We start from the raw sequence: 21841 nt of genomic DNA, 5'->3' as shown, positions 1-21841 counted from the left end.
CATATTCATTCAAAAATACTGGACTGATCTTCAATCTAGAGAGTCATTTTTTATCATACAAATACTGATATCATTAAACTTTCAGAGGCTGCTACAAATTGTGTATGGCATGCAAATAAAATATCAGATCTTAATTAAACAGAGTGCTATGTGTGGAGAGCAGATCTTGGTTATTAACTAATGCATAGGCAAGTTGGGTTACACTTTATTTCGATGGTCTAAATTAGACATTCTACTATATCAACTAACTCATTAGAGTAGACTGTTCGGGTTAAGTTGACATGTAGTTGCAAATATTCTGTATGTCTGTTGGGGAGCATCAAAATAAAGTGTTAGCAGATATTAATTAGAATACTTCAATTACTGTTAGTTGACATGTAGTTGCAAAGTTACTTAGAATGTCTAAAGTTGGCCATCGAAATAAAGTGTTACTGCAAGTTATGACTTCTGATGGAAGAATGATATAATATTGGTTAAGGTCGTCTCTCACATCATCTAACAGAAGATTATAATGGATAAATGTAAGTGTATTAGATGATATGTATATCAGTACATAAAGCATGTCATGTGTTTTCAAGATCATTGATCCAAATCCTTAACAATATGTTAGATACATTTTGGTCGTCTAGTTCAAACTATATTTTTTCACTTTTTTTTTAAACATTTCTATGAAAGTGAAAATACATGCACATGTTTATATTCTAAACTTTATTTCATTATCATTGTTGAATCAATCTAGTGCAAATGTGTGGCACTTGTTTAGGTTTCGTGCTTATGCATAAAGGTCACTTAAAAATAATTAGATAAAAAATGTTATCTTCAATAAACACATACATAATTAAATAAACAGAAATAAAGATAAACGTGCATATCACCAAATAGATTTATAAATAATCAAATAAATAAGCAAATAAATAAACAAATCAACCAATTTGGTCCAAATATGCAAGATGCAAAAAATATAAACAGCTGTTTTTGTAAAAAGTCTCAGCATTACATAAGACCAATAATCTAGTAAAACTGGGGCATAAAGAAAGCAACTAGTAAAACCAAAACCAAAATGACATTAAAGATGTTCTTTGTGCTTTCATTAGCATGTTAGAACCATTTGTTTGTCATAAAAATACACACTGTACATGGCATGCATGTTTAAAAGATACTAATAATGCTGGCACATTAAAGGTGCAGAACTGTCACCGTAAAAGAACAGAGCATCTTCAACTAACTTCTACATGGCTCTAATTAAAGCATCTGCAGCAAGTATAGCAACTTTTATGAACGACTGGATTTCCGACTGACTGCACCTTGGGAAAGATAACTGTGATCTTTGCTATAAAAGGAAACACTCCATGATGCTACACTCCAGAGTGTTCACAGGGGTGGCACACACACACACACACACACACACACACACACAAAACAGCGCAGCGCTCTGAAAGATCAGTTTTTGAGCACTGACAGCTGTGATGTTTGCATCTGGCCCTCATCAATCTCGACATCAGTGGAGTCAGATCATTTGTCTCTCTTTGGAGATCGCTGTGACACTCCAATTTTTCCACTCTGCTCCGGATGCTAGTCTGGAACCATGTCCGAAAGCCTGGACGCTCTGACATTTCTTAAAGCTGTAGACGCTCCTGTGTCTGGCTGAAGTGCTATAGACGAGTGGATGTTAGTCTTTTCATGCCTCTTCTCTGAGCCAAACTGGAAGAGAGCACTGGTTCCAGTTTTGGGGCTTGAGGGGATCGATTCAAAGCGGAGTATGTGGCAGCCATCGCCCCCTACAAAATAATGTCATAGATTGAATTAATATATCATGAATTATACAGTCAAAACATTAGATGAAACCCAAATAGTGCCAAGTAGTATTCAAAGTGACATTTCAAATTTAGTATGCAACAACATTTAACAACTATTGTTCAAAAGTTTAGGGTTTAAAGGATAGTTCACCCAATTATGAAAATTCGGTCATCATTTACTCACCCTCAAGTTTTTCCAAATTCCTTTCTTCTGCTGAACACAAAAGATATTTTGAAGAATGTTTGTAGCCAAAAAGTTGATGGATCCCAATTGACTTCCATAGTATGTGGAAAAAATACTATGGAAGTCAATGGTGCCCCACAACTGTTTGATTCTCTGTTGATTATTTTGTGTTCAGCAGAAGAGAGAAATTCATACAGGTTTGGAACAACTTGAGGGTGAGTAAATGATTACAAAATTATAATTTTTTAGTGAACTATCCCTTTAAGGCCCATTCACACAAAGGGCGATAGCTGTAACGATAACGGTAAAGATATTGCTCTAAAAATCGTTCTAAATATAAAAGAATAGAGAGTCCACACACCACAACTATAATGATAATGGAACAGAGACACGATATCGTTGGAATCACTTTCAGAATATTTTTTTTCCAGCTGATGAACGATAAAAACATTGACAGCCAATCAAAATCCATCCTGCTTTAGAGAGCTCGAGCAATTAAAGCGGCAGACGACAAAACTGCAGCGCGCTTCAATAATAAACAGAACGAAGTCCGCTTGAGTGGCCGCTAATAAAGTTATCCTTATACTGTAGCTATCGTTCTTGGTGTGAATGGGCCTTTAGTACGATTTTTTAAAAGGAATTAATACATTTATTCAGCAAGGATGCCTAAAATGAATCAAAAGTGACAGTAAAGTCTTTTACATTGTAGATTTCTATTTAACATAAATTCTGTTCAATTTAAGTTTCTCTTCTTCAACGCATCCTGATTTTTTTTTTTTTTTTTTAATCAGTTTCCAAAAAAAAAAAAAATTAGGCAACTGTTCTCAACATAATGGGCGAATTCCAAATGGCATTTTTGCACCCTTGAAGGGCACTTCGGGAAGGGGACGTTCCAAATGAAAGTGAACAACAGAATCCTCTCACAAAGGGCCCTTCCATAAGTCCGTTCATGCAATGGTCACTTCAAGGAAGTAGTTTTAGCGTTTATGGTCATGTGACATGGCGAATCCTCACGATTCATTTTTAAGCTAGATAGTGGGCGAGTTTGAGTTAGCGTAAACATAATAATTCAAGTTGTATGTTCTTATGTTATTACACACATTTTTGTCATTCATTCCATATGAAGTGTAAATTAGTTTTGTAGGTAAGAAATGTGTTTAATAGTAGATACATTGTAAATGAAAAGAAGAGACGGAACGTTTTAAAGGGCTTCAAGGGCTGCTCTTCAGAGTAGGACATAGGGATGCTCACTTACGATTGGAATTCGCTCAATATCTCAACAATAATACTGAGCAGCAAATCAGCATATTAGAATGATTTCTGAAGTATCATGTGACACCGAAGACTGGAATAATGGCTGATGAATATTCTGCTTTGTCACCACATAAATAAATTACATGTAAAAACGAATTACTTTATGTGATATCCTCTATATTTCTATTTCTGTATTTCTCAACAAAAAAATAGAATATCCAGAATATCAGGTATCATTAAGGATTATAATGATCACCAGAATTGTTTATTTCCTTTCCAATTCCAAGTCAAAAGAACTGTTTGTTTGTTCAGGTGTAAGTGTGTTTGTTTGAAGTGGCACAGATGCAGTTTCACAGGAAAACATGAGGTGTCAGTATTGCTCTTTGACAGTGGAGAGCAGAGACGGGATGATAGTCACAGGAACTGTACCTTCACCAGTTGCACGTCCTGTCTGATCAGCTGGCTCTGAGATAACTCATCACGGTTCACTATCCAGGGATGTCTGAGGACAAGAGGTGCCGTCAGCCGCTGATGAGGGTCCACGTGTAGCATTTTAGTGACAATGTCCTGTTCAAAGATGACAAAAAAAAATCTTACTTTTTTTTATGTACCATCTCAATATGGTTTAATAAGAGTTGATGGTAACACTTTACAATAAGGTTTCATTAGTTAACACTGTATTAACTAACGTATGAAAAAAACATTTGTTACAGTATTTATTAAAGTCCCCCTGTGGTGAAAATCAAGTTTTTAATGTTGTTTATATATCATTGTGGTGTTTTTAATATGCTTTAGGACAAACCATGTGCAAATTCATAAGTCAACACCATTGCTGAGTATTTTTCTCTTTAAAACTGCAGTGCAACTTTAAAATCGCTGGTGTTTCTGACGTCACAAACTACCTTGTCAAGTCAAGTCACCTTTATTTATATAGCGCTTTTTACAATACTGATTGTTTCAAAGCAAGACTTTAAACTTTGTTAATGTTCGTTAATAAAAATACAGTCGTTCGTTGTTTGTTCATGTTAGTTCACAGTGCATTAACTAATGTTAATAAATAGAGCTTGTGATTTTAATAATGTATAAGTAAATGTTGAAATTAATATTAATTTATATTAATAAATGCTTTAGAAGTTTTTTTTTATTCTTAATTCATGTTAAAGTAGTTAACTAATGAAACTTTATTGTATTGAGTTGATAGGTTAAGTTCATTTCTGTAAATCAATTCAAATCAAATTCAATAAAACAATTAAAAATTATTTGTTTGTGTCATCACTCAAAAATGACCATGGACATCCTGTAAGGGGTTTATTGCATTTACATTGCCTACATAACATGATGTATATTACTGTGAACAGTAATATTGATATACTCTTGGCTACCAGTCAAAAGTTTTGAATAATTACAGTATTTAATCAAAAATACAGTTAAAAGCTTTAATTTTGAGAATAATTTTACAGTTTAGTAAAAACGGCAATATTGTGAAATATTACTACAGTTTTAAATAACTGTTTTCTGTTTTAATATATCTGAAAATGTAATTTAGTACATCATTCTTCAGTGTCAAATGATCCTTCAGAATCATTATAATCATTATAATACGCTTATTTTCTGCTCAATTACTTTTGGTACTCAATTATTAATAATGTTTCTAATAACAAAAACATTTTTGCTGCTTAATATTTTTGTGGAAACCATGATACACTTTTATACAGTCTTTTTTGAATAATAGTATTTTAGTATAATCTACCAACTTTTAAATGGTAGTGTATCATGGTTTATACGGAAATATTAAGCAGTAAAAACTGATATCAACATTGTTAACAGTAAGAAATGTTTCTTGAGCACCAAATCAGCACATTAGAATGATTTCGGAAAGGATCAAGTGACTCTGAAGACTGGCTAAAAACAGGAATAAATTACATTTGGAAATATATTCAAATAGAAAACAGTTATTTTAAATAGTTTTTTTAACATTACAAAAATCTCAATTATTGCAAACTTTTGACAGGTAGTGTAAATAAATATACATCTAAAAATGATTACAAGTGTTACTTATGTTCATCAAGTGTGAAATACATGCCTTGATTATTTTTGACTGGATTTTACTTCTTGTATTAAACAACAAAAATAATGTTGTTAACAAACATATTGAATATAGTCAAAAGGCAGAATAATATTGAGATACTCATTTTGGTTTATGGCCTATATATATATTGCCCAGGCTTAATCATAACATGCAGAAACTGTGCAATAAGCTGACCTTGGCTGCGTCAGACACTGTGTCCCAGTTGCCTCCTGAGAGGGCAAACTTCCCACTGCCAATGCGAGCCAAGATCTCCTCCGGTGTGTCGTCAGGGCCGTTAGCGAAGGGCGTGAAACTGTGGGACAGATTGAGTGCTGCTGAGTGTGTGAAACAACTTGTGAATGTGCCCTTTCAGAGAAAGGGTGAGAAGAGAAAGAAACATTTTAATACCCCCATTTCCACTGAGTTATTTTTAGCGAACACATATGGCTAGGTTGGAAGAGTTTTTTTCAAATGTTCTGATTACACAGAGGTTTAAAGCTCAATCCATAGTCAGGAACATTAAATTGAGAGTGCTTCTTGGCTTCTGATAGCTCTATCATTGTGTTCAGAACAATTACTCTGTGACTCGACCCGGCTTACCTAGTAATCCCCTCATCCGGGCAATGGGGAAAGATGCTCTACATAGGGTTTTGATCTGTTTGTGTTGATAAGTCACTCATAATTTTGTCGAAAATTAAGGTTGTGCTCCTAGGTCATGTGGATAGATGATTTTTATTGATGGTAGAAAGAGGCATGCTTACATATAGCATGCCTAGATGAATACTGTCAGTTCATTTAGAGCAACAAATAGAATCTGTTCATATTTAGATTATTAAACATGAATGGGTGCATGTGACCGTTAGATTAGATCAATCAAGATATAATGGACTTATGTGAGGATGGTGGTGAAGGTTTTTTTTTATTATTATCATTTTACTAGGAGTGGTTTTCTTTCTACTACTTTTGACCTATACTGTAGTGTACAATTGTTATCTGGTTTGGGCACAGCTACTTATTCTTTATTATTACTATTTTTCCATATAACATAACATATATAAGGTCATATGAAATAACATATGAAAGGTCACAAAATAGTCACATGGGAATTATGTAATGACCACAAAAACAAATCAAATATTTCATCATCGAGCTTCTGCAATCTTTTTCTAGATTCCAGCTCTGCTGGGGCGATTGAGGTGCATTTTGGGATGCTTTTTTTGAACACTATTGAAGATTCACATGTATGCTAAACAATGACTCCTTCTCATTCATTATCTCTGCTATTTAATTGTCTTCATTAAACTACTGTATTAGTTTATTTCAAAACATATGTAGATACAATGTATATTTGTCTATAAAACTATAGACCTGAAGGTTTTCATATCATAAGAAACAAAAATGCAGTAAAATGTTTACAAACTTTTGCCTTGTAGTGATTATACAGTATATTTATACTTCATACACTACTGTTCAAAACTTTGGGACTAGTAAGATTTGTAAGATGTTTTTGAAAGAAGTGCTCACCAAAGCTGCATTTATTTGAACAAAAATATTGTCTATATATTGTCAAATATTATTAAAATGATAAATAATTGTTCTAAAATCTAATATATTTTAAAATGTAATTTATTTTTGTAATGGCAAAGCTGAATTTTCAGTATCATTACTCCAGTCTTCCTTGTCACACTTCAGAAATCATTCTAATATGCTGATTTAGCACTGAAGTAACAATTATTATTATTATCACAACTGCAAGCATTTTTCCTGATCCTTTAATAGAAAGAATGGCATTTATTTTAAATAGATGTTTTTTGTAACAATTTAAAAGGCTTTACTGTCACTTTTGATCAATTCATATATGAGTATATATATATAAAAAAAAGAAAAAAAAAAGATCTTACTGACCGCAAACATTTGAACTTTAGTTTATATGTAATATATAAGATATATCCAGTTAAGACTCAACTTACCCTGCCAGCATGGTGTAGAGTAAGATTCCCAGACTCCAGATATCACAGGCGGCATCATATCCCTGTTTCTTCAGGACCTGTATGAATCACAGGTTTGTTGTTGTCTCATAATCTCATAAACAGATCATAAAAAAACACACTTTTTTTCAAACATTTCAGCATATTTTCAATGTTTAAACAATACACATACACAATTGTTATTTTAACCACGACCCCTAATAATCACCGCTTTGTTGTTGTTTTTATGTTTTTTTTTATTTTTATTAAATGAATGTACTATATTATAGTTTGATATTTTAGTTTTATTTTAGGGGATTTATGGTACTAAATTATATTTATGCAGTAGTTATAATCCATTTACAGTATCTTTTTGAGTTTAGCATAGATTTTGAGCATAGATCTGAAAATTTTATTTAACTTAAACTCTCATAAATCTTAAATTATTTGGAGCACAGACTTAAGTTTGGTCTCTTTTTAAAGAAGACACTTGGCAGATTATTGCTAAAGTGAAAGTTTGAAAAAGTGAACTTTAAAAAAAAGTTATAGAATTTTACGTTTATTGTTATGAAAAATGCACAAAAAATACTTTTTTCAATGTTTATATGAAATGTATATTTTCCAAAACACGTTTACTTTAAAACTGTGAGAAAATTGCCAATTTTATCTTAATGTCTCAAAAAATTAGCTTTCAGTAAGATTTTGTTTGTGTGCCTTTTATTTTGTGTTAGGACTTTTAATTTGAACTGTTTTCTCCATTCCCTGTGTTCAATTCCTATGTTCAGTTCCTGTTTCCCTGATGGTCTTTCCTGCCTTGTTTATTGCCATAGCTACCCTTGTTTGTGTCACAGTTACCCTCATTAGTTACCATAACAACCAATCACCAGCACCTGTCCCTAGTCAGCCCTCTTGTTAAATACTTGTTAAATCTTGTGTATAAATACTCATAGTGTTTCCCATATTCCTTGAGTAGTGTTGCCAATTCATGACAGTATTGGGTGTGGTTGCTGCCGCTTTCTGTTCTCTCATGTCTGGATTTACTTCTGTCATCTTGTTTCAATAAATGCAAATTCTTTAAAAAAAAATATATAGGCCTATATATATATATATTTTTGTGTGTGTGTGTGTGTGTTCACATTGCAAGTGCCAAAACATTTACCAAGTTTCATACCATTTAGAATAATAATTAAAAAAAGAAATTTGGTCAAAAATGACCAAAGAGCACCAGAGGGTTGAATAATTTATAATTAAATCATTTAAGGATTAAATGTGTATGACATTTACAAACATTGAAAAATGCAGGTTTTTTTTAGATGAATAAATCATAACAGCACAGCAAAAGAAAAATGGATCCAAAAGTACCTCTGGAGCCACAAAGTTTGCAGTGTAGCACGGTGTCATGAGCAGACCATTTTCAGCCCTCAACTGTTTGGCAAAGCCAAAATCACAGATTCTGATGGACTCTGGGTCGCCTGTTTCATCGACATACAGGATGTTACTGGGCTTCAAGTCTCGATGCACAACCTGAACACAGAAGTAGAAACAATGATGCAGTAAATGCTACAATGTGACTTAAAAGTGAACAAAATGTGTGTAATTTGTTGGATTAGAACTTTTATGGTACATTTACCATAGCAACTGAACAACAAACTATTAAGGGCCCTATCATACCCGGCGCAATGCAGCGACAATGCAAGTGATTTTTGCCAGTTTCAGCCCGACGCAGTTATCATTTTCACGTCCTGCGCCACGTTGTTTAAATGGCAATTGCATTTGTGCGCCCATGAGCGTGCTGGTCTGAAAATGAGGTGTGTTCAAGCGCATTGTTGGATTTTGAGGAACTGAAATAGACTGCGCCATTGACCAACTGAAACCTGGTCTAAAGTCAATGGCACAAGATTTTTTTTGTTATAGGGCACATTAGTAATATGAGCCTATAGGCGGGTTCACAATGCGCGCACACTCTGCTTATTACACACACAGGGCACACAAACATGCCAAATATTAAAAATAAAGCAAAAGTGGATTCGGACACACCCTAAGTGCACTTGCGCTGTGCGCTTTAGACCATGAGCTTAGATCCTTAAAATAGGGTGCCCCCTCTGTGACCACACATACTGACCCCCTGTGAATGCAGATACTCCACAGTCTTGGTGATGGTGCAGAGCACGGCTGAGGTCTCCCGCTCTGAGAAGCACTTCTGCTGCAGGATCCGGTCCAGCAGCTCTCCTCCTCTCATCAGCTCCATCACCAGATACACAAACTTGCCGTCATCATAGACCTGCAGCACACAGCACAACACACTCACTCTCTCCATCACAGTGCACTGATGCAGCTCTCACTCACAGACATGAGCTTATCTAACCACAAAAGATCTGGTGACATTTGCTCAGTAGTGATGCAGTTTAACTTGGTAGAAAAAAACAAACAAAAAAAACATTTCAAATTATGTTAGTGGCCAGCAGTGTTTTGTAAAATTCTGAATTCCTTTCTGTCCAAGAATTTAAAATTCATTTTCAACACACAACAGAGGAGTTTCATTAGTCCATTAGCTAATTTGGACTAATTATGCCTATTTATTTCCTATTTATTTATTTTAAACTAAAGGGTCTCTCCAAGCTAATCACACCATTTTTAGACCTAACTTTATGAAAATTAATATCGGGTAACACTTTAGTTTAGGGTCCAATTCTCACTATAGTTGGTTATTAGCATGCATATTACTAGGATATTGGCTGTTTATTAGTACTTATAAATCACATATTTATTTGATTTATTCTTATTCTGCATGGCCATATTCAACATCCCTTAATCCTGTCCAATACCCAAACTTAACAACTACCTTACTAACTATTAATAAGCAGTATTAGGAGTTTATTGAGGCAAAAGTTGTAGTTAATAGTGAGAATTGGACCCTAATCTAAAGTGTGACTGAATATTGATATCAAAATTGGAATCTGATGTCACAGTAGGCGGAGTCACTGCGGTTACACCCACTGAGTGGTAAAAAGACGGAGTGGCAGCTTTGGTGTTCAGCTTGAATGCAGTGAAAGCACACAAAAACATCTAAAATGGGAAAGAGCTGTACAATTGACTGTACAAACAGATTCAAGAAGTGATCGGAGCTATATTTTTACAGACTGCCGAATGCAACAGAAAAGAGAAGCAAATGGATCAGCAAATGCAATTTGCAGAAACAACTGAACTCCAGGCAGTGAAACGTGAATTTGCAGTTACTGTTTTGTGTCAGATATATTGAATTTTGTGATAAAACCATACCCAAGGTTATATAATGTATTGACAACTCATCAATTAAATATTTTCCATCTTACATTCTGCATAACTGTAAAGTTTTGGTCAGCATGTATTAAAAAACAGACATTATGATGAACATTGTGTTCTCTTACGAGAGTTCTCTCGTACTGCGTTTGAAAAACGCTACGGGAAAAGTCTCTTTTCACGAAACACTGAAGCAAAAATTATCCTTTAATTTTCATATATGTAAAACGCGTTGCGGCAGCAGCAGACAGCTGAAGCAAGACGGCTTGTCCGCTCATTGGCTGCTCTGCGGCAACTGCATAAGCCTATCGAGCGCAGGCTGATGCCCTCCTCGCCACTTCCCGCCGAGACGGGCGTGGCTTACCTCTATAAAAGGAGCTCGAGAAGGCTGATTCACTTGATTTTAATCTCTTCAGCGAAGCGCACGCATCGCTGGATCACGGAAGCAGCGTCGTTCGAAGCAAGCACTTCAGCGGGACGAGCCCTCGAAGCCGCTGGCCAAACGCCGCCTTCTACAGCCGTACCTGCTGCGCTTTCCGACGCCCATATCCTTTACTGTGCTCTGTTTTGTGTGTGTGTGTGAGTGTTCTCGTAACACTCACCCCCTAAAAGAGCGGCGTCTTTCTAAAGATGCCTAAATCCTGCGGCTCGTGCAGAGCCCCACTCGCCGAGGGAGACGACCACGTCATCTGTGTTTCCTGCCTCGGTGAGGACCATGCAGCGCTCGCGCTCGCTGACGGCGGCTGCCCTCACTGCGAGCTTTTGCCTATGGTGGCTCTGAGGACCCGCCTGGCATCCTTCTCGAAGCCTGCATTCTCCGCCGCGATGCCGCGCCGTAAGAAGCGCCGCTCGCAGCGGGTCCCGGAACCCACCCCAACCCGACCAAGCTCGCCGGTTCGCCCGCCAGCTTCACCGGCCTCGCCCGAATCACTTCCTGATGCTCAGCGCCCGCAGCCTGCCGCCGCTTCATCAGAGGAAGTTGTTTCAGAGGCCGCGTCGGGGGAAAAGGATTCCTGTTCTCTCCTGGCTTCAGGCAGCGAGGATTGGGCGAGCTCTGAGGATCTCGCGCCTCCTGCCCGAAAGCCCTCAGCGAGAGCCAGCATTGAGACGGAGCTCATGCGAGTACTCGCGTTGGCCGCGGCGAGCCTCGGCCTCGAGTGGTCCGCACCGGAGCCCCCCTCTCCCACCCGGCTCGATGGTAGCTTCCTCCCTGGTGAGCGCACTTCTCCGGAATCTAAGCCCGCTCCTTTTCTTCCTGAGTTACACGAAGAAGTTGCGAAGGCCTGGAACGCGCCCTACTCTGCGCGAACGCGCTCATCTGTGTCGCCTGCATTCTCCTCACTGGACAAGGCGAATGAACGAGGCTACCTCTCTATGCCGCCGGTGGAACAGGCTATAGCGACCCATCTGTGCCCGCCCTCTGCTGGACGGCGGACTAAACCGGTGTTGCCTTCAAAAGCCTGCCGCATGACGTCGACGCTGCTCGCGCGAATGCAAGCCGCGTCAGCGCTACACACCATGGCTACTTTACAGATTTTCCAGGGTGATCTCCTCCGTAAATGGGACGAGGTTGGACCTGAAGCTGTCTGTATTGCGGATTTGAGGAGTGCTTCGGACCTCACGCTCCGAGCCACCAAAGCTGCCGCACAAGCCATGGGACGCTGTATGGCTTCCGCCACTGTCGCTGAGAGGCACTTATGGCTGACGCTCACGGAGATGGCCGATTCCGAGCGCACCGCGTTTCTCGACGCCCCGCTGTCTTCCGCTGGCCTCTTTGGTTCTTCTCTCTCCGAGTTCGTGGAGAGATTTACCGAAGCCCAGAAAGCGTCCCAAGCCTTCAAGCACTTCCTGCCGAAGCGCTCTGGTTCCGCGACGGGTCGAGATAAACGGACCCCGCGAACCTCACAGCCTCAGCCCCCGCCTTCGGCCTCCTCTTCGCAGCAGCCACAACAGCGCAGCTCGAGACCCCGCTCTCGATCGAGCGCCCGGCTCCCCGCGCGCGCGCCGCGACCGAGGATTGCGGTGAACCCAGAGGTTCCGAAGAAGTCCTAGCCCGCCTAGGAAAGCGCAGGTGTGTGAGTCCCGTTGCGGCCGGCCTCCCACCCAAGCGCCTCGCTGTTTCAGCCCCAAGTTTCGCGGCTGTTCCAGCGTTTTCTGCAAAGCGCAAGCCTGTACAAGTGCCCGCTTGCCTGCACTCAAAAGCCGTTTTTACGGCTACCCAGATATATCTCGAAAAGAGTGTGATTTCTGGTGTCCCGGCCACGGCCGATGGTGCTATAAATGTAGTGTCGATGCCCACTCCTCCGTGCCCATCCCTACACATAAGCACAGCCCTGCACTCAGGGCTCGCGCAAATAAAATCGACTCAGGTCGATTGCGCTCCCCACATAGTAAAAGTGCCCACTACTCAGTGCCCACGAACACTATGTCTATCAGATCACAGGCTCTCTGTAAAAACGAGACCTGTGAGCGCGCGCGCTGCTTACACAAGCAGCGCGCCCCAAGCAGTAAATGTGCCCGCTCACAGCCCACATCTACTCGCACACATGAGTCCCACGGGACTCGCGCAGCCCTCCCTCACTCAGCCAAACACTGTTGTAAGGTCGAGGGCGAGCGCTCCGCCCGCTGTATTAAGCGCGCCCCCCGCCTCAAATGCCGCAGGCATAACGCCTATGTTTGTGAGCCCCATAGCACCTCTGTCGCACGGCGAACAGAGCGCGCTCTGTATCCGGCCCTTAGCCAACCATGCAGATGCATGGGCAGCGCTTCCAGGGGTTTCGGACTGGGTCTTAGGCATTATAAAGAGAGGCTTCTCGCTACAGTTTTATCGACGCCCTCCGCGCTTCACAGCGCGCGTCGAAACTTCGGTACCGCTGAATGTAGCACACCTACTTCGCGCCGAAATATCAAAACTGATAAGCAAAGGGGCGATAGAGCTTGTTCCCCGAGTTCAAAGCGAACAGGGGATATACAGCAGATAATTTCTAGTCCCCAAAAAGGACGGCGGTATCAGACCCATTCTGGATCTAAGACGACTGAACAGAGTGTTAGTGAAACGCCGTTTCAAAATGCTCACAACCAGCAAAATTCTCGCGCATGTTCGCCGAGAAGACTGGTTCATGTCGATAGATCTGAAGGACGCGTATTTTCAAATACAGATAGCGTCACATCACAGGCGATTCTTGAGATTCGCCTTCGAGGGTCAGACATACCAGTATACAGTCCTGCCTTTCGGCTTGTCCCTGGCACCTCGTACACTTACGAAATGCATGGACGCAGCGCTCGCTCCTCTCAGACTCAGAGGCATGCGAGTGCTGAACTATTTGGACGACTGGTTGATCCTAGCCCAATCACGATCTCAGCTCATAGAGCACAGAGCCATTTTACTCGATCACCTCGAGAATCTTGGTATCACGGTCAATTGGGCGAAGAGTTCACTGAACCCCAGTCAAACGATTCCGTTTCTGGGTATAGTTCTGGACTCACAGTCCATGACAGCGCGGCTGTCGCCACAGCGCGTGCTGAACATTCAGCGCGCGGCGAAGTCTTTCCGCCGCGGCGCTTTCACCCCGCTCAGAAAATTTCAAAGGATGCTGGGTCTCATGGCCTCAGCATCGTCAGTTCTCCGGCTGGGCTTGCTCCACATGCGCCCGCTGCAGTTCTGGTTGAAAGCGCGGGTTCCGCGCAGAGCGTGGGTGTCCGGTCATTTATGCCTCAAGGTCGATCAGGACTGTGTCACAGCCCTGGTGCCTTGGATGGCGAACGGCTGGTACCAATCAGGTGTAAGCCTGGGGACTTCCTCGAGGGTGAGGATGGTGTCTACGGACGCATCCACCTCGGGATGGGGAGCGCTGCTCGAGGGCAGACCGTTCTTCGGCCTATGGTCGGAACGAGAAAAGCTCCAACACATAAACTGCCTAGAAATGCTGGCAGTGCACGACGCGCTGACGCATTTTTGTCCCCACATCAAGGACCAACATGTCATAGTCCGTTCGGACAACATGGCAGTGGTGTCCTACATAAATCGCCAGGGCGGTCTGAATTCCATATCCCTGTACAGGCTGGCGAAACGCCTCCTACTATGGGCTCAGCACAACCTACGCTCACTGAGAGCAGTACATGTGCCCGGGCTGCTGAATGTGGGCCCGGACAGACTGTCCAGGAACAACGTTCCTACGGGCGAATGGTCTCTACACCCACAAACAGTCCGGCTGTTGTGGGAGAGATTCGGCAAAGCGGAGGTGGACCTATTCGCGTCCCACGAAAACGCTCACTGCCCCGCATTCCTTTCAAAGACCGACAGCGCGCTGTCCCAAAGGTGGCCGCGCTGCCCGCTATACGCTTTTCCCCCCGTCTCCCTCCTGCCTCAGGTGTTGGAACGGGTCAGGAAAACAAAATGCCCAGTGCTGCTTGTAGCACCGTTCTGGAAGAACCAGGCATGGTTCCCAGTTCTGATGCAGTTAGCAGACATCGCTCCATGGCCAGTGCCGCTGAGGAGAGATCTCCTCTCGCAGGCCAGGGGCTCGATCTGGCACCCACACCCGGAACTGTGGTCCCTTCATGTGTGGGCGCTCAACGGATACCCGTTGGTCTCGCAGAGGGAGTCATGAATACCATCACGGAGGCTAGAGCACCGTCGACCAGGCGGCTCTACGCTTCAAAGTGGTCGGTTTTCTCCGGCTGGTGTACAGCTCGGAGCCTTTCACCCCTCGAATGTGAGGTAACGGAGGTTCTCTCCTTCCTACAAGAGCTGTTGGATAAGGGCAGATCCCCTTCCACGCTCAAAGTGTATGTGGCGGCTATTTCAGCGTTCTCCGGTTCAACGCTGGGTCAGTCACTGGGAAGGAATGATTTAGTCATCCGCTTCCTCAGGGGAGCTAGGAGACTGAATCCACCCAGACCTCCGTCAGTCCCTATGTGTAACGGTAAAAGATGAGGAAGCAATTGCAAGTATACTCATTTATTGAAGTGTGATAAACAAAGAACAATGATCAGCTGAGACACAGGATGGTAACGCAGGGACCCCGATGGTCAGATGTTCCAGTGAAGACGGTGAAGTGGTACGGTGAGAATCCCAGGTGACGAGTAATCCAAATCCAAGTGAACACGAACAGGAACAGGAACAAGGCAGGCACAAACTCGACACGAAGACTGGGAACACAACCGGGAAACCACATACAACGATCTGACAGGGGAAATGAGAAAGTGGTGAGTATTTATGGGGTGATGAGATGAGCTGCAGCTGGTGACGGGAGTGATGAGCTTAATTGTTGATGATCGCTGATCAGACGACCCGCCCACACAATCAATGCACAACACACACATGACAACAGAACACGAGACAAGAAGAAGACAATGGATTTATGAACCGTGACACTATGTGGGACCTTTCTACGGTCCTGGCGGCCATGAAAGGTGCCCCTTTCGAGCCTATCCAGTCAATCAGCCTCAAACATTTGTCTTTCAAAACAGTGTTTTTGATGGCTCTCGCTTCAGTGAAGCGCATAGGCGATCTGCACGCGCTCTCCGTGAGCCCGACGTGCTTGGAGTTTGGTCCTAATGACTCTAAAGTCATACTCAAACCTAAGCACGGCTATGTGCCGAAATCCCTCAACACGCCTTTTCGGGCTCAGGTTATTTCCCTGGCTGCCCTGCCGGCGTCGAGTGAGGAAGGGGACTCGAGTTTTCTTTGCCCTGTTAGGGCTTTAAGAACTTATATGTCCCGCTCTGCTGCCTTTAGACAGACAGAGCAGCTCTTTGTCTCGTTCAGCGGACGTTCCAAAGGAACGGCTGTTTCGAAACAAAGTCTATCCAGATGGATAGTTGACGCCATAGCGCTGGCTTATACTGCCAAGGGCATTCAATGTCCGTTGGGAGTCAGAGCGCACTCTACGAGAGGCGTTGCCTCCTCGTGGGCTTGGTCCAGCGGGATTTCCTTACAGGATATATGTACGGCGGCAGGCTGGGCCTCTCCGTCTACATTTATCAGGTTTTATAACCTAGAGGTTCCCGCCTTACAGGCTAAGCTTTTGTCGGTGTAATCTATTTACAGGCGCAATGCGCTACCGACCATACTGGGCAGAACTGTGTAAGACCCACGTTTTCCCACATTAGTGCAGGCTCCCTACCCTGGCTATGTGATGTCATATTCGCGTCTGTGGACATGTCTATATAAGGACGGAGGGAACCCCTCCTGTCTTAGACTCTCCCTGTGGGGTCATGTTAAGCCCGCGGACGCTACAGTATAGGGAATTAAGGCCCCCCCCCCCTTATTCCATGACTCCGTGTGAGTCTATCTGGTGATTATGCACTGTATGCCTGAAATAGCTTCCGGTGATCAGTGTTTTTATCCCAGCACGCACGGCGTTTTGCAAGGGGTTCCCGTAGCGTTTTTCAAACGCAGTACGAGAGAACTCTCGTAAGAGAACGTACTCGGTTACTAACGTAACCTCGGTTCTCTCTAGAAGAGGGAACGAGTACTGCGTTCCCTTGCCGTGCGTTTGGTTCACTCTGGTTCGCTTCGGCGATCAAAATCAAGTGAATCAGCCTTCTCGAGCTCCTTTTATAGAGGTAAGCCACGCCCGTCTCGGCGGGAAGTGGCGAGGAGGGCGCGAAGCGCCCTCATTGGTCTGATGTTGCATCAGCCTGCGCTCGATAGGCTTATGCAGTTGCCGCAGAGCAGCCAATGAGCGGACAAGCCGTCTTGCTTCAGCTGTCTGCTGCTGCCGCAACGCGTTTTACATATATGAAAATTAAAGGATAATTTTTGCTTCAGTGTTTCGTGAAAAGAGACTTTTCCCGTAGCGTTTTTCAAACGCAGTACTCGTTCCCTCTTCTAGAGAGAACCGAGGTTACGTTAGTAACCGAGTACGTTCTACAAACGGGGATGGTTAGATAACATAGACAAACCCAGTTTTCCTTACAAAACAAGTTTAGATGGATAGATAAAAAGATAGGAGCACAAAGAACTTCTAAAATGGATTCAGTTTACACAGCAGAACTCTGTATCGTCTGCCTGACAATAACAGCGGACAGTTATCCAGATAACTTTAAAAGTTTCTACAAAATATATTGAGTACAACCAGAGTATTCACTGATGTCATGTTTCGCCAACAAATCCTGTCTTGAAGTGCGAACAAGTGTCAAGTCAAGTCTTAATTGTTAACTAATTGTATAACGCTTCACAATACACACCGTTTCCAAGAAGCTTTACAGAAAGTCATAGCCAAGGCTGAATGATATGATGATACAATGGCAAAAAAAAAAAAAAAAATTGTGAAAATGATTCTTCATGCTCCCTCCTAACTATTCTTTCACAATTTGAGCCTGATGAATCTTGACAATGTCATACTGGAATATGGCCATGATGTGTCTTCCTACATGGTTGTTTAAGAAATGAAAAGCTACACACTCCATCAATTAGGGTTAGAAGAACTTTTGCCAAACATATAACTACTAGAAACATAATAACCACTGCAATAATGATCCAGTCATAGACTCTTAAGCATTTGCCTATTTAAATTATTTTTTAACTCAGTGCAGTGTATATAACAATGAAACAAGTAATCATTCTGATTTAGATCTACCTATTGTATTTATAGTGTTGTCTAACAGATAAAGCGTTCACAGTTTATGTATTTTCCCCTGGTGTCGAAATTAGGTACATAAAAATGTCAGGAAACTCGATTCCTGGCCACATGTCAATGTCCATGGACCACTGGTTCTTTGGTTAGTTGTTGCAAGGATCACTGTCAAGTCCAAATGCCTTTAATTTAAGCAGATACATGTTTTTGCAGTTTCCCCTTTTAAAGCCAGTCATGTTGCAGGATGTTTTGCAACTTATTCTGCTGATGGGACGTGACATCAACGCATACCCTTTTGATTGACTATATAAAATATATAGTAAATTAGAGTATTCTGGGAAATTAAGCATTCTTCTATTTGCTCCATTTTTTTTTTTTTTTTTTTATTTAATAAACATAAAAATGGGCAAAATAGAAATGTATTATTGAACACTACATTTTATGAAACCAAAATCCACTATTAACTTCTTATAAAATAATATATCTTCTTTAGATCTACAATCCAACATAAACCAAAGACAGAAAAGTAAAAAAAATTGTTAAAATCCATGAGTACAGTTTAGAAACACTAAATTTAAATTGCAAAACTGTGGGCACAAATTACAAGATCAAAAACAGTTTCCTACTAGTTGGGGGTCTCCATAAAACTAAAGTAGCATTTCTTTCTTTTTTCAAATTGTGACTCACATCTTTCAGAGTAATGATGTTTGGGTGCTGGCCGTATCGCAGAAGAATCTCAATCTCTTCAGACGGGTCCTTCTTGGCTCTGTCAATTATCTGAAATGAAGTGGGCTGGTCAAAGCGGTGTCTGATAAAGCTTCGACTGACACTGAATGATGTTGTCCTATATGATAATCCATCAAGAGGCTCTCATGAAACAGCCTCTGCTGTTCACTAAATAATACTCTGCACTGTGTGTTTTGTCAATCAAAGAGCTTTTAAAGAGTAGATTATATACTTACTTTAACAGCATACTCCACACTGGTGATTCTGTGAACACAACGTTTGCAGACCGAATACGCTCCAATGCCGATATCCTCCTTCAACTCATAGCCGTCAGTGAAATGAATGTTGTTGCCATGAAGTTGCTGCATTATAAAACAACAACACACATGAAAATAATAATTATTTCATTGATATTAACAGTGATGAAATGACAACATTACACTAATGTTCCACTAACTTTTGACAAACAGAATGTGTCTTCATTTTGAACAGCGTGTCTATTCATTGATGATTTATTGCAATCTAATCCAGTGGCATTCATTCATTTTAAGTGTGGCTTCAGTGTCCAATGTGGATGACGATTTAGCCCCAAGCAACTTTACAGCACACAATAACTGTCCTCCAGGAGTAACCTGAGGTTAAATGTCTTGCTCAAGGGCACAATGACGACAATTCACATCTCCTTTGAAGGGGTTTGACCATACAACTTTTCACTTACCAGCCTACATCTTTAACAGCACCCCATATATCTGAAATTGACTGAACATTTCACCATCTGGTTTTCTGCAACACATAACACCTCTTATTTTTCAAAAGAGTTTGCATTTGTATTTTTTTTTTAAAAATGTAAATGTACAGACATTCATGTATAATTTGAAAATGTACCATTGACTTTGTTACAATGTTCAATTACATCACTGTAACATTTACATACTAAACTGTGTTTGGCCTCTTCTTTTTTTAATTAATGAACAAAACTATGGCCTTTCCCACCACGGAGGTCCCAGAGATACGGATCCAGTGTATAATAAAAGTTGTGAAATAATTGCCTACTAATAACTGTACTATAGAGCTGCAAAGATAAAATGCCAAGACTTTCTCATCTGAGTTGATCAGCAGTCTAACAGCACTCAATGACTGAACAGTAATATCCAGGGATGTAAACAACTCATTTGGAGCTGTTTTCAGCATATTAGGCATACGATTAAGAATGAATGTATGCATATTGTGAATGAATTGTTTAGCATTTCAACTTTGTTACACTTTCTTGATAGTCTTTCAGTAAATTCCCTTACTATCCTCAGACCTACAATAAACCAGGTAAAAAGTGGCTTAAGTGTGTTTTTTTTAGGACAGTCATTTAGCCTATTAAAATATGTTTGCTATAATATACAGTACTGTATATTTGCTAACAATTTTTTTCTGTCTTCCTTTAATTTTCTCTGTTTGACAAGAAATCCCCATGTGTCTGCATATTAATAGGTCAATGGCTGGTCTGTGCTTAAAATGTAAAGGGATAGTTCAGCAAAAAAAAAAAAAGTGAAATGTCCATTTAAATTTTGAGCAATTTTTAAAAACTTTTTTGTGTATTTTTTTTCCACTGACACAGACAAAAAAAAAAGCTAAAGCTATTGTTATCCAAAATTTGCCCTCTAGACATTTGCCCTCTAGACAAATTTTAAGATATATTTCTCAGGGGAATCTACATTTTTCTGAGCATGCTCAGTTGTTTTTGGACCAGTTTTTGGACTCTGTTTCTAAAACCCTGTGGATAATAATGTACAGAACCTAAACTTCCCAAAAACTTTAACACCATATTTTGCTGCCTTGCAAGCACTGCTTTTTCCTTCTGGAAATACAAATCTAGTCTTCAATGCTTTGTAACAGTGCATGGAGATAAAAGTGAAAAGTGAAACTGAAATATATGCGTCAAATATGCAAATAATCAACAGCATGTTCAGGTGAACGAAACGTCTCCCCAAACCAAAAGCAATTCACAGCACAGGTTTAGAAATCTTCCACAAATAGCTGCACTCATGCATCTTGATGAGCCCTATCAGAGTAAGTTAATATCGTATGCTCGGCAGATGCCACATCAGATCAGAATGACGGCACCGCAGAACAGACATCTGCTCGTGTGTCAGTGTGCCCCCGCCAATCAATACATCTCATTCCGGTCACTGCCACGTCAGCTCAGACACTTCAATAAAGTAGCTCCTCAGGTATGAACCATCTGGCAGAATCAGTTCAGATTATGTAACATGGATCTCCTTTTTTCTTTCTCTTTCTTCTCATTTTTGTGCTGTGCTACACAACAGTACTTCCCGGAGGAATAGGTCTGAATCAACTGCAAAACAACTTTGGCTAGGCTGACTGCGTTATTTCCTGTATGTTAGTGACTAGCCGTCAATATAGCACAGAATGCTTTAGTGAAATATTGATTGGTTTTCATCACTTACTTGTATCATCAAAGAAACATAATTTGTGCATTTTCTGAAGGAATGGAAGTGGTTTTGCCAGTGCAAAACTGTTGCCAGTGTTGTGGGTGGTTACTAAGGTACTGCTATGCAGTTGCTGAGGTATTTTGAGTCGCTCAGTTGCTAAGGTATTCAAAGTGTTTTTTGCATGTCGCAGTGTAGTTGCTGCAGTTTTTGAGTCTGTTTTAACATGTTGCTACAGTTCCCTAGTGAAAAATAAATATACTAAAATTTATTTGAAATACATTTATTTTATGCTAAGTATACTACAAATACATTTACATGTTTATTTGCTTAATATAAATACTCTGCAATTATACTTTCGGTATACTAAATTGGTATACTTAAAGTCTGATATATTGGAACAACAAATTTTGAACTTAACTGGAAATAGTGCTGAGGTCCAACTAAAGATATACTTAAGTATGCTAAAGAGGAACTATTGCAAGTATACTTTAGGTGCACTTTATCTTGCATTTAAATACTGATATTATACAGAGATCATAT

The 21841-nt window shown here is 40.8% G+C and overlaps 1 protein-coding gene across 1 annotated transcript in view; it reads right to left on the bottom strand.

The window, feature by feature from the left end:
- Positions 1–693: 693 nt before the first annotated feature.
- Positions 694–21841, bottom strand: part of rps6ka2 (ribosomal protein S6 kinase, polypeptide 2) — an 82481-nt gene continuing 61333 nt past the window's right edge. Inside the window, exons 14-21 of the mRNA XM_084093105.1 lie at positions 19094–19219; positions 18819–18908; positions 9392–9550; positions 8632–8793; positions 7273–7349; positions 5498–5615; positions 3664–3801; positions 694–1778 (exon numbers count right to left, since the gene is read on the bottom strand). Coding sequence (XP_083949231.1) covers positions 1653–1778; positions 3664–3801; positions 5498–5615; positions 7273–7349; positions 8632–8793; positions 9392–9550; positions 18819–18908; positions 19094–19219 — 996 coding nt within the window. The 3' untranslated portion in view covers positions 694–1652. The remainder of the gene's footprint in view (positions 1779–3663; positions 3802–5497; positions 5616–7272; positions 7350–8631; positions 8794–9391; positions 9551–18818; positions 18909–19093; positions 19220–21841) is intronic.

This window comes from Abramis brama (genome assembly GCF_963993115.1).
Source record: "Abramis brama genome assembly, chromosome: 19".
NCBI classification, from domain to species: Eukaryota; Metazoa; Chordata; class Actinopteri; order Cypriniformes; family Leuciscidae; genus Abramis; species Abramis brama.
This window is presented reverse-complemented; position numbering and strand designations above follow the sequence as displayed.